The sequence below is a fragment of the Canis lupus genome, chromosome 20, assembly GCF_048164855.1.
Source record: "Canis lupus baileyi chromosome 20, mCanLup2.hap1, whole genome shotgun sequence".
NCBI classification, from domain to species: domain Eukaryota; kingdom Metazoa; phylum Chordata; class Mammalia; order Carnivora; family Canidae; genus Canis; species Canis lupus.
The window spans coordinates 34,088,399-34,100,913 of record NC_132857.1 but is presented as its reverse complement, the minus strand read 5'-3'; the positions used below and the strand labels follow the sequence as shown (position 1 = coordinate 34,100,913).

At 45.2% G+C, this 12,515-nt stretch overlaps 1 protein-coding gene across 25 annotated transcripts in view; it reads right to left on the bottom strand.

The window, feature by feature from the left end:
* Positions 1-200: 200 nt before the first annotated feature.
* Positions 201-12,515, bottom strand: part of CLASP1 (cytoplasmic linker associated protein 1) — a 267,443-nt gene continuing 255,128 nt past the window's right edge. For all 25 annotated transcript variants that reach the window (XM_072788828.1, XM_072788829.1, XM_072788832.1 and 22 more), the window contains one exon: positions 201-3,358. In XM_072788828.1, the coding sequence (XP_072644929.1) occupies positions 3,272-3,358 (87 nt within the window). In that variant the 3' untranslated portion in view covers positions 201-3,271. The remainder of the gene's footprint in view (positions 3,359-12,515) is intronic.

The window sequence follows — 12,515 nt, the reverse complement described above, 5'->3', positions numbered from 1 at the left end:
CTCAGCCAAGCCCACCTGGGGTCTTTCTGCTCAATCCTTCCACTCCACAAGGTGGCAGCTCCCGAACACACCAGGGCAGGTGGGACGTTCTTCCCAGAGACTGACTTGTTGGCACCGAGGAGAAAGCTCCCGTGATGGAGCCTCAGGGAGACGGGATAAGCCGTCTACAGGGAGGAAATAGACTGCTCCGACGCAAGAAACTGAATTAAGTTTCATTTATTCTAGGGCAAACTCAAAAGGGTTTTTTTTTGTTGTTTTCTTTTTTAGCAAATCCTAGCACATTATTAACAAAAAAAAAAAATCTGTACATTTGCCATGATACACTTGAAAGTGAAACAAATAAGATATAAATACAGATATGGATGTAACATGAAAAGCCCCCAAAAAACAAAAACAAAACCCAAAAACCCAACCTGGGGGTATGGGGACCATGCGTGTGAACACAGTGCTGACAAAACTATTTTGGTGGCTGATAGTTTTCAGAGCGTTTTTTTCTCATTTCCAAACATCATTGTTAGCAAAGTCCTGGTGGGATTCTACAAAGTCCTTATTTGCTGTTAACGTGTAGTATTATGCTTGATAAATAAAGGGCGGCAGGGAAAGAAAAGGACTGATGAGACCAGAATCAGCTGCATCACCTGCACAGGGGAGGGTAAGCCAGTGGGAGCCACAGGGAGGCAGTCCCGGGCTGCCCAGTAAGGCGCACGCAGCCTGCATACTCCAAGGAGCTGCGCGCCCACCCTGGGCCTTAGCCCGCCGGCCTGTGCCACAGCCAGAGAAGCAGGAGCCAGGCACACGGGCCCCAGCGGGAGGGCCGCGTGGGTCCCTTGGGGGTCCTGGATGAGCGGGTGAAGAGGGAGGCAAACAAAGTTTTGCAGTTTTGGGGTTTTGCTCTTTTGTGGTGTTTCGGCTCAATGGGAGGCCTGCAGGGAGGCGGCGGCAAGGCGAGGCAGCGGCTGCTGTCCGGATTCGGAGGGCGGCAGCGGCGGTGGGTGCGGCTCCCTCCCCGTGAGGTGGTGGTGGCATGCGAGTCTCCCCGGTGAGGGCAGCGGTTTTGATTGAGGCCAAGAGACCTGTCAGTGATTGTATCTCTCTCTAGGTCGGGAGGTTGAAGGTTGGGGGAGTGACATTCAAGGCTAGCCCTTTGTGAGTACTATGAGGACATTCAGCAATGTTCGAGATTCTTCCCAACTGCAGGCAGTGGGGGGACCGTGAGGCCACGGAGTCCGAGAGGTCAAGGAGAAAGGTCTTTCCAAACGGGTCAGGTTTTGTAAAAGAACTCATAAATAACCTAGCCAGAGTGCACGTTTCTACAACAGAGGAGGAATCAAAAGGTGCCCTGACTCACTTGTTGAGTGTAAAAATGAAATCTCATTAGTGAAATATTAACAAACGGTATTTATCAATGAAAGTAAGGCCTGGTCCTGCTATGTTCTGAGCCAAAAATAAGTCAATAATATTCAACCACTTAAAATGCACCCCTGAAGTTCCTTTGACAGCAGCAGTGGGGTACTTCCCTCCATGTGCAAGATACCCCGATACACACACACACACACACACACACACACACACACACTCACTCTCTCAGTGAAGGCACCCTAGCTTCACTGTTCCTGAACCTTCAATTTCAGTGCCTAGTTCCAAATAAAGTATCGAAACTAAATTCCGAAGGAAACTGAGCGATGCGCGCTAGTGTTACAACTTCCAATACACGCTGGAGGCTGGAGGCAGAGGGCTCCACGGAGGTCAGCGGACGCCGTCCCAGCCTCTGCCGCTGTGCTGCGGGCTGCAGAGATTCTGCATCAGGACAGCAAAGACCTTCTTAAAAAATACCACCAGGAGAGGCATTTCCCTGAGGGAAAAACCAGTTCCAGGGAGAGAGAGGATAGAAGGCTTTGTGATGGCATCAAGGATTTCCATTTGGCTTTAAGAATTTTGTTCAAAATGTATTTAACCAGATTCCAAATCTATAGTTCCTTTTACTGGAACAATCAAACCCTTGAGAAAAATTTTTGAGAAGGGTAGTTTCTCTGGTACTTTCTCATTGGAGAAAAGGAAACAGATTTTAAAACTGGATTCCAGGTCCTGCTTCTCTGCAATTTGCCGGCTGCCAAATTACTTTTATCTTAAAGACTATTTCAACCAATGAGCCAGGAAGTACTTCTGTCCATACAATTAAAAAAAAAAAAAAAAAAAAAAAGACTCTGATACCTGGTCTCTCTGGACTTTTCTTTGATCTTAATCCCAAATGAAACCGAGAAGTCAAGACCAGGATGGCAGAGCTGCCACTGACCAGACTGACTAAGAACACTCCAGAATGGAGCAGCTTAGGCAGAGGCTGGGGGTGGGAGAAAGACAGATGGTGCTAAATCTGAAAATCCAAACCACCAAGCGCTGGGGGGTGGCAGAGGCCCTGTCTGCATAGTGTCTGCCCAAGATCTGACTAGTGCAACACGCGCGCGTGAACACACACACATACACACACACCTCCTCTCGTACCTTCCATGCTTCATTAAGGGCCATGTTAGGCACCCATGAGTGGACGCTACAGATTTACCTTGATTTTTTGTGTTTGGGTTTAAATGAAAGAATTCTTTCAACTGGAAGCTGCAGGTGGGGCCAGCACGAGCGGAGCGTTCGGAGGGGTGGGGAGCCCGTCCTGGAAGGAGCCTGCAGAGGGTGCCCCGGGCCTCCAGTCTACATAGTGTACAAGCAAAATCCCATGCAGCTGTTACAAAACCATCTCCAGGCTTTTCTCTTCTTGCCAAGACTTGACTCCTGTTCTTAGTAGGTCTCACGATACAACTGAAAGACGGATGATCCTTTCCTGGCATCATAAGCCAAATCCAGGAGGAAGTAAGCGAAGACGAGAGAGAAGCACAAATTAACAGACCGTCCTCAAATGTGATTAACTAAGAGAAAATGCTACTTTCTACCAAGTATTGGCTAGAGAGCTCTGATTTTTTAAAACTGCACCCCACACACATGGTTTTATGGTCTCAGCAGGCTGTACAAAGACGTGTTTAAGTATGGCTCTTTTCTTTTTCCATTCGTTTTGTATGAAGACTGCAATACAGGCCTTGCTTCCTTTACATTCAATACCAGTAAGATTCTACACAAAAGCTGGAAGGGACCAAAATACTGATTGTAATAAATATTTGCGGGCCTCCTTGTACTGACTGGGCAGCCGATGAGGGGGAAGGTGGGGGAAGGTCTCTGAGAGGCACCACCGATTGCTTCTAGGGCTACACGAAGAGACTCTGGCGCGCCATTAGCTGTGTGTGGACACATCAGAGGAGGAGCTACTGTTGCTGTTCGTGGTTTGGGCCCTCTTTATATATAAGTTTAGTAGCTTCATCTGCAAAGAGAAGACACAAACACATTAGCAAGAGGAAAGCAATCAGAAAGTAGACAAAAAAAAACAAGCCCAGGTGACAGTAAGAAAACAGCACATCCCTTAGTTGAGAAATTCATTATACGAAGATTTTCTGAGGGCCTACTACTCGTGCAGCATACACCTGCCAGGGCCAGGGCCACAGCGGCGGGAGGAGGTCAGAGTCTAGAGGAGACGAGTGGCACCAGGTTCTCATGAACAGAATGAAAAGTGTTACTATAAATGGGTGAGCCACAAGGGCTCCCGGGAAGGAGGTATGTGACGGGCAGAGGCACATCTTTGAGGGGCGACTGTGGCCAGTGGCTCCATGAAGCTGGTGGGGAGCAGGGTGCAGGCCCATGCTCCACAGGCATCAGGTAAAGCTGAGCAAGGCTACCAGGTCAAGCCTTCTGAGCTTCACATCTTTGCTGAAGCTGCTCCTTCTGCGTGGCACACCTCTCTCCACCCCCATTTCAGCCGCCTAAAGCCTGCCGCAGTGTGCTCATCTGGACACACGCATTCCTTTCTCTTGCCTCCTGTGGCATGGGTGGGCACCTCACTGCACCTCAGCTTGTGCTGCTTTATGCTGTAGTTAGCAGTGCCCCCGTGTGCTCCTTCCAGCACGATGAGCCCTCCTTGAGGCCAACACCATGTCACGGAATCACATCACCTCGGACAGGCACGGTGCTTCACAAGGAAAGGGGTTTTCCTTTTTTTTTTTTTAAAGATTTATTTATTTATTTATGATAGAGAGGAGAGAGAGAGAGAGAGGCAGAGACACAGGAGGAGGGAGAAGCAGGCTCCATGCCGGGAGCCCGACGCGGGACTCGATCCCGGGACTCCAGGATCACGCCCTTGGGCCAAAGGCAGGCGCTAAACCGCTGAGCCACCCAGGGATCCCTGAAAGGGGCTTTCCTATCCGAGATCTCATCTCATCTTTCCTATCCGGATCTCATTCTCATCATAGGAAGCCCCCAGGACCCTCCGAATACATAAAAAAGTGCATAATGTGGTAGGTTTTCAAATGCTTCTTGAATGCTACCACGTTAGTATGTCATGTGGACAATCTACCTAATCCTATTAAGAAAAAGAAGCAAGTGTTTGTAGAAGTGGAACACCCATAAGAATCCCACATAACACACGACTTACACGATAGAGGGGATCACAACGTATTTCCTATCCACAGCTCTTTGCCTGCCTTGCTCTGAACAGGCCATGAGGCTGCGACAAATATAAGCCAGCCTGGGGGGAGGAGAGGTGGCATCCAGGGGCACCCAGGAAGAGAGGCTCGGTGTGGTGCATGAGAAATGGGGCCCCTCAACGACAACGGGAAGCAGAACAGCAACTGTATGGGGTTCCCAGGAGAGACTAAGTCTCCCTGACATATTACTCAAAGGTGTATGTAGAGAAAGAACTAAACCACTGTGTTGTGTGTTTTCCCACAAAGGGAGTCAGCAGTAAGCATCTGAGGCTCACTGGTTCTGCTCCACAGTCCAGGGCAGCGATCTCCTCATGTGAGTACCTGTACTGCTGCCTTGGTCTTTTTTAACTGAGTGGAGTATGGCTCAGTTTGCTTTTCCTTCCTCATTGTTTAAAATCTTAAACCTTTTATTTTATTTAAAAATCTTTATTTTTTTTATTTGGAGAGAGAGAGAGAGAGCACGTGCACGAGTGGGGAAGGGGCAGAGAGAGAGAGGGGGAGAGAGTGAAAATCTCAAGCCGACTCCCTGCTGAGGAGAGAGCCAGACCCAGCACTTGAACCTGTGACCCTGAGATCATGACCTGAGCTGACACCAAAAACTGGATGCTCAACCGACTGAGCCACAGAGGTGCCTCTGAGGGGAGTGCCATTATTTTACATGGGGATTCTAATGTTCTAAGGGTAAACCAGGTTCAAGGGAAACCCTATTCATCAGACAAAGTGCCAGCCTGAGGCATACCAGATCCGGCAGTTCTAGAACCAACTCCACCATGAACTAGTTGTGTGACTTCAGGCAAAACCCTTTATCAGCCTCAAACTCCCCTCCTGCAAAATGAAGAAGAGTAAGAACATGTCCACATACCTCCAGTAGCTCCTTAATCAGAAAACAAGTCCTCCGAACACCCCTCTCCCGTTCCTCCCCGAGCTATTCCCGAAATGCCCTCCTGCAGTCTACTCCTGCCTCTCCCTCTGCAGCTCAGCCCCATGCTGCCAAGCACCACAGTTTATTTTTTACTTCCAATGAAGATGGTGAGACTCCAGTCAAAAGACAGAACTTGGGAGGATGAGTTAGGAAAACATGGCCCCACTCTAGGCTGTCTATAAGAGACTCACTTTAGGGAAGATACAATGAGGCTGAAAGTGAAAGGCTGGAAAAAGACACCTCATGTGAACCATAATGGAGAGCACAGGAGTGGCTGGGTAAAATACACTTTAAATCAAAAAACTATAGGAGACCAAGAAAGTCCTTCTATATTCATAAATGGTCAATATACCAAGAAGATACAAGTACAGACATTTAAGCATATAGTATCGCGCCAGCAGAATATAAAAAGAAAACACCTCCTGCCTCCTCCAGGAGGCCTTTGCCTTTCTTCCTGCTCCACCGGGCCTGTGACCCAGCCCCTGGGTCAGCTACATGCTGGTCACTCCTGGGCTGCTCTGCCGGTGGTTCCTCTGTGTCAGTCCTGTCCCCAGATGCATTTTATGCTACCCTGCGGCAGGACAAGATTTTGCTTTTCCCACATGCCTTAGTGGTATAGTGAAGAGAGCAGCTCCCTAACCCATACTTGTTGAATCAGCATTTGTAAAGAAGAAAAAAATGTTCTAGAAGCCAAGACAGTTCTATTTCTGTGAAAGGCTGGTTAAAGAGGAGTTACTAAACACTGTTGTACTTATTTGAAGCCAAAACCACTGAAGTATCTGCTAGCAAAGTCCAGAAAATAAGTGCAAGTATAAGAAAAAGATGTTCATAGAGTTAATGACACATATGTGTTCTGTAGCTCACAAGGAGCTTTCGTGGATTCTCATATTTGAGCCTCATAAAGATCATTTGAGGGAGGCAGCACATGTTCTCCTATCTTATAAATGAAATCGCTGGCATTCACTTGCTCTGTAAATTGGTATAAACTCAAATTACAGACTGTTACAAACTTAGGATGTCAGATGTAATCCCCAGAGCAACCACTAAAAAAACAGCTAAAGAATATACACAGAAGGAAATGGAAATGGCTCAGTACACAAAGAAAGCCTAAAAGAAGGCAGTAATGCAGAAAAATAAGGACAGACACAGCTCTATGGCCTATAGAAAACATATGCTCAAGTGACAGAAGTCTCTCCACCTCAGTAGTTACTTCCAATGAAGATGGTGAGACTTCAGTCAAAAGACAGAACTTGGGAGGATGGGTTAGGAAAACATGGCCCCACTCTAGGCTGTCTATAAGAGACTCACTTTAGGGAAGATACAATGAGGCTGAAAGTGAAAGGCTGGAAAAAGACACCTCGTGTGAACCATAATGGAGAGCATAGGAGTGGCTGGGTAAAATACACTTTAAATCAAAAAACTACAGGAGACCAAGAAAGTCCTTCTATACTCATAAGTGGTCAATATACCAAGAAGATACAAGTACAGACATTTAAGCATATAGTATCACACCAGCAGAATATAAGGAGAAAATGCTGATAGAATTGAAGGGAGATGGTTTTACAGTAAGAGCTGGAGACTTCAAGATTCAGTTCTTAATAATGGAGAGAGTAACCAGAAAGAAGACAAGGAAATCAAAGACTTGCATGCTACAATGAACCAACTAGATCTAACAGACACATCCAGAACATGCTACCCAGCAACAGGATACAGGTTCTTCTCAAGCACACACAGTCCATGCTCCAGAACGGGCTGTGTGTTAGGTCACAAAGATAGTCTCAACAGATTTACAAAGAGAGATCCCACACAAAGTGTCTTCTCTGACCACAACTGGACGAAGTGCGAAGTCCGTAAGACAAAGAAGACTGAAGAATTCCTGCATTTGTGGAAACCAACCAACACCCTGGTAAACAGCCAACGAGTTGAAGAAATCACCAGGAAAATCAAAAGACAGCTTGAAGCAAATGAAAACAAAATACAATGTACCCACACTTACAGGACGTGGTACACCTGGCCAAGGAAGGAAATGTGTAGCGCAAATGCTTAGGTTAAAACAGAAGGAAGAGCCCATAGCAATCACCTAACTTTACATCTTAAGGAACTAGATAGAGAAGAATAAATTAAACTCAGAAGGAAGGAAATAATAAGGATTAGGACGGAGATAGAGGAAACAGAAAAACAACTGAGAAAAAAATCAATGAAGCCAAAAGTTGGTTCTTGGAAAAGAGCAACAAAATCGACACCTAAGAAAAAAGAAGATTCAATTACTAAAATCAGAAACAAATGTGGGGACATTACTAACTCTAAATAAAAAAGATTGTGAGAGAACACTATGAATAAACGTCCAGCAACTAATTAGATAACCCAGATGAAATGGACATATTTCTAGAGAACTTCAAACCTATCAATGCTGAATCATGAACAGAAAATGTGAACAGACCTGGAACTAATAAAGAGACTGAATCAGTAATCAAAAATCTCAAAATCTCATAGGTGGTGGTGGCCCCGTGGCAGACACAGAGATGATCTTTGTGAAGACCAGGTTGGGCAAGACTATCATTCTCAAGGTTGAGCCCAGTGACACCACCAAGTATGTCAAAGCTAAAATCCAAGACAAAGGAGGGCATCTTGCCCCACCAGCCTCAGATTTTTATGGGTAAACAGCTGGAGGGTGGCCGCATTCTCTCAGACTACAATATCCAGAAAGATGTAACCCTATACTTGGAGCTTTACCCATGGGGTGGCAACATGGAGCCTTCTCTCCCCAAGCTGGCCCAGAATACAACTGCGACAAGACTATCTGCTGCAAGTATTCTGCTCACCTGTACCCCTGCTTCACCTGCTGCAAGAAGTGTGCCACACCAACAACCTGCACCCCAAGAAGGTCAAATAAGGCCCCTCCACCGGCTCTTCCTTTGCCTGCAGGGCCATCTCTTGCCAGGACCCCGAGGCCCTGGGGCCTCACTAACGTTTCCCTTTCATTGACTGGAGCAATAAAACAAAAACACAAACACAACAATAAAAACTTCTTACAAAGAAAAGCCCTAGACCAGATGGATTCACTGATAAATCCTACCAAACATTTAGCAAACACCAATCCTTCTTAAACCTTTCCATGAAATCGAAGATTAAGGAACATTTTCAAACTCATGCTGTGAGATCAGCATTGTCCTGATACCAGAGCCAGATGAAGAACAGAAAACTAACTACAAATCAATCTTTCTTATGAACACCGATGTAAAAATTCTCAAGAAGAGCCTCGCAAACTTAATGCAACAGTGTATTATTATTTTTTTATTTTTTAAAAAGATTTTATTTATTTATTCATGAGCAACACAGAGAGTGAGAGAGAGAGAGAGAGAGGCAGAAGCAGGCTCCATGCAGGGAGCCCAATGCAGGACTCAATCCCGGGTGTCCAGGATCACGCCCTGGGCTGAAGGCAGCTAAACCGCTAAGCCACCCGGGCTGCCTTCAACAGCATATTAAAAACAGTATACACCATGGCCAAGTGGGAACTGTTCCTGAAATTCACCGATAGCTCACCCTCACCATATGAAAACCAATCGACATAATATACCACATTAACAGAATGAAGGGAAAAAAAAAAAAACCACATGATCATTTCAACTGATATGACAAAATTCAACACCCTTTCACATAACAAAATTACTCAACAAACTAGGAATAGAAGGAAACTGCCTCAACATATCAAAATCTACATATGGAGAGCCTACAGTGAACATTATGGTCAATAGTGAAAGACTGAAAGCATTTCTTTGAAGATCAGAAACAAGAAAAGGAGGCCGACGTTGCCCACTTCTTTTCAATACAGTATTAGAAGTTCCAGCCAGAGCAATTAGACGAGAAAAAAATAAAAGGTCTCCACACTAGAAAGAAGCAAAACTGTCTCTATTCATAGATGATGAAAGATCTTATATGTAGAAAATCTTATGAGTGGATAAAGAAGCTGTGGTCTATGTATATAATGGAATATTACTCAGCTATTAGAAATGACAAATACCCACCATTTGCTTCAACGTGGATGGAACTGGAGGGTATTATGCTGAGTGAAGTAAGTCAGTTGGAGAAGGACAAACATATGTTCTCATTCATGTGGGGAATACAAATAATAGTGAAAGGGAATATAAGGGAAGGGAGAAGAAATGTGTGGGAAATATCAGAAAGGGAGACATAACGTAAAGACTGCTAACTCTGGGAAACGAACTAGGGGTGGTAGAAGGGGAGGAGGGCGGTGGGTGGGAGTGATTGGGTGACGGGCACTGGGGGTTATTCTGTATGTTGGTAAATTGAACACCAATTAAAAAAAAAAAAAAAAAAAGGAAACAGCACTGTCCAGCCAGTACAACAAGCCCTATCAATTATGGGGTGATAGATGTCCCAGTTGGCCCTAATCTCTGTAAGCAAAATCTTGTGGGTAAAAGGATCAATTCATCTGACCATGATTCAAAAGCATTACTACCTCTTTGAACCCTGTATGGTAATAAAAATTTCAGTTCAAGAATTAAAAAAAAAAAAAAAAGAAAAAAGAAAATCTTAATGATTCCTCCAAAAAACCGTGCTAAGACTGATAGATTCAGTGAAGTAATAGGATATAAAATCATTAGTTAATGGAGAAAGGGTAGTCTTTTAAAAAATGGTGCCATAGAAACTGGATGTCCATATGCAGAGAAATGAGATTAGAAGCATTACCTAATGCCATACAAAAATTAAGTCAAAATAGACCAGAGACCTGCATGTAGAAGTTAAATTATAAAACTCATAGAAGAAAACATAGGGCAAAAGCTTCACAACACTGGATGTGGCACTGATTTCTTGGATATGGCACCAAGATCACTGGCAACAAAAACAACAGAGCAACTGGACTTCATAATTTAAAAATTTTACGAATCAAAAGACAAGGATTAGTATCCAAAATGTACAGAGAACTTCTAAAACTCAACAATTAAAAAAAAATTCAAAAATGGACAAAGGACTTGAGTAGACATTTCTCCAAAGATATGTAAGTGGCCAACAAACATATGGCTGCCAGGCCCTGGGAAGGCTACCATCAAAAAAAAAAAAAAAGAGAGAAAAGAATAAATGGTCAGTGGTATGTAGAGAAACTGGAGCCCTTAGGTGCTATTCTTGGGACTGTAAAAGGGCACAGCCACCGTGGTAAAGTTATTATAGGATTCGGTAATTCTAGCCCTGCACAGATACCCAAAGAATTGAAAGTCAGGTCTCAAAGACACATTTGTACACGCATATATACAGCACTACTCACAACAGCTACCAGCTGGCAAGAACTCAAGGGTCTGTTACAGAAAAATGGGTAAGCAAGCTGTTGTGTGTACATATATTGGAATATTTTTCAGGCTCAAAAAGGAACAACATTCTGGCACATGCTACCACATGGATGGACCTCAAGGACTTATTCTAAGGGAAATAAGCCAGTCACAAAAAGACAAATGATTCCACTTTTATGAGGCACCTGAGTAGTCAAATTCATAGAGACTGAAATAGAATGGTGGTGGCCAGGGGCCAGGAGGAGGCAGTAACAAGGAGCTGTGGAAGAGTGATCTGATACGCCTGGTTACACAGAGAAACAGGAATTCTTTTTGTTTCTAGTCTAGAAAACTGAGGCAGACTTACCACTATGTCTATCAGCAACCAATTTTTTGTTGTGGAAATGCATATAAGAATCTACAAAGTTTATATTAACACACCAGAGCTATCACATCTAATGCCTGCAGGATGAATCGGGCTAGCAAAGCAGAACAGTGTGAGGGCCAGCCTCCCTAAGCCCTGTTAGTGGACTCAAGCTGTAACTGGCTCTGGGACAGGTTTGAGAAAACACCTGTATCTTCTCAGTGCATGATTAGAGTGGTCAACAAGGTGATGGGACAGCTGCCTTACACAGGAAAGTGAAAACTTCCAGACAAAACTGGGGTCTGATATTATTTGGGGATGAATTTTAAAAATCAAATTCTCTTTGTGAATACTGTCTTCTAGTCCCTCACGGCTGGTATTTTTCAGATCATGGCTAGGGTAGGGATCAGTGAGGAGCCTTTTTATAGGAGGAAAGGAAAGGAGAAAGTGGCAAATGGAATCAAGGAAGCTCCCAGATCATTTATGCGCACCTGCCTCACTCACACCTTCTGACCTAGCTGCGTATTTCTGCCTGCAGGAAGAGTCAAGTGTCTCTCTTCTTCTGGGTCAGTAATTCTCCAGCAGGGGTGGTGATTCTGTCCCTACCAGGTCATGTGGCCACATGGAGACTTCATGAGGACTACCACAACTGCCGGCTGGGGTGCTACGGGAATCTACAGCTGGCAGGCAGGAGTGCTGCTCATCTTCCTGCAATGCCCAGGACAGCCCCAATAACAAAGTGGCCCGAGATGTCAGTAGTGCTGAGGGGTAAGTCCTGTTTGGAAAGAGGCAGGCAAGCTGTCTGTGCCAGAACTCCGGGGAAGCAAGGCTCTGGCTGTGATGCTCACCAGCTAAGCAAAAGAAACAGCCCTGTTTGGAATGAACTCCATGTTGACATACTTTCCTCCCGTGCAGTCCCTGGAGCAGCCTTGCCACAAGGCCGGAGGCCGAGGCCGGCAAGGCCCAGGAGTCAAGCTGCTACTCCTGCCCTTGCCTCTCCTGCCAGAGTTCGGGGTACCATCTGCTCTCACCTGGCAGGCTCTTCAGATTTTCAGTTTATTTTTAAACCAATAAGCACTCTAGACATTCTCATCTGCAATGAGCCAAAAGGTCTTGTGTTCCACATCCTGCCCCTGATTGTAGAAAACTCTGAAAGAACATGAGAGGCAACAGAGTGAGGGAAGAGCCTGGTTGCTGGAGCAAGAGCTCTGTGTGCCCTTGGGCAATTAAATGCAGGATAACTGTCCTCATCCCACAGAGATGTTGTCGTGAATGAATGCACCAACACATGTGAAGCGCAGACAACAGTATCCAGGACTTGGCAAGCAGACGGCGAGAGCCTGCTGTCATGACTGTTGACGCCCACAAGG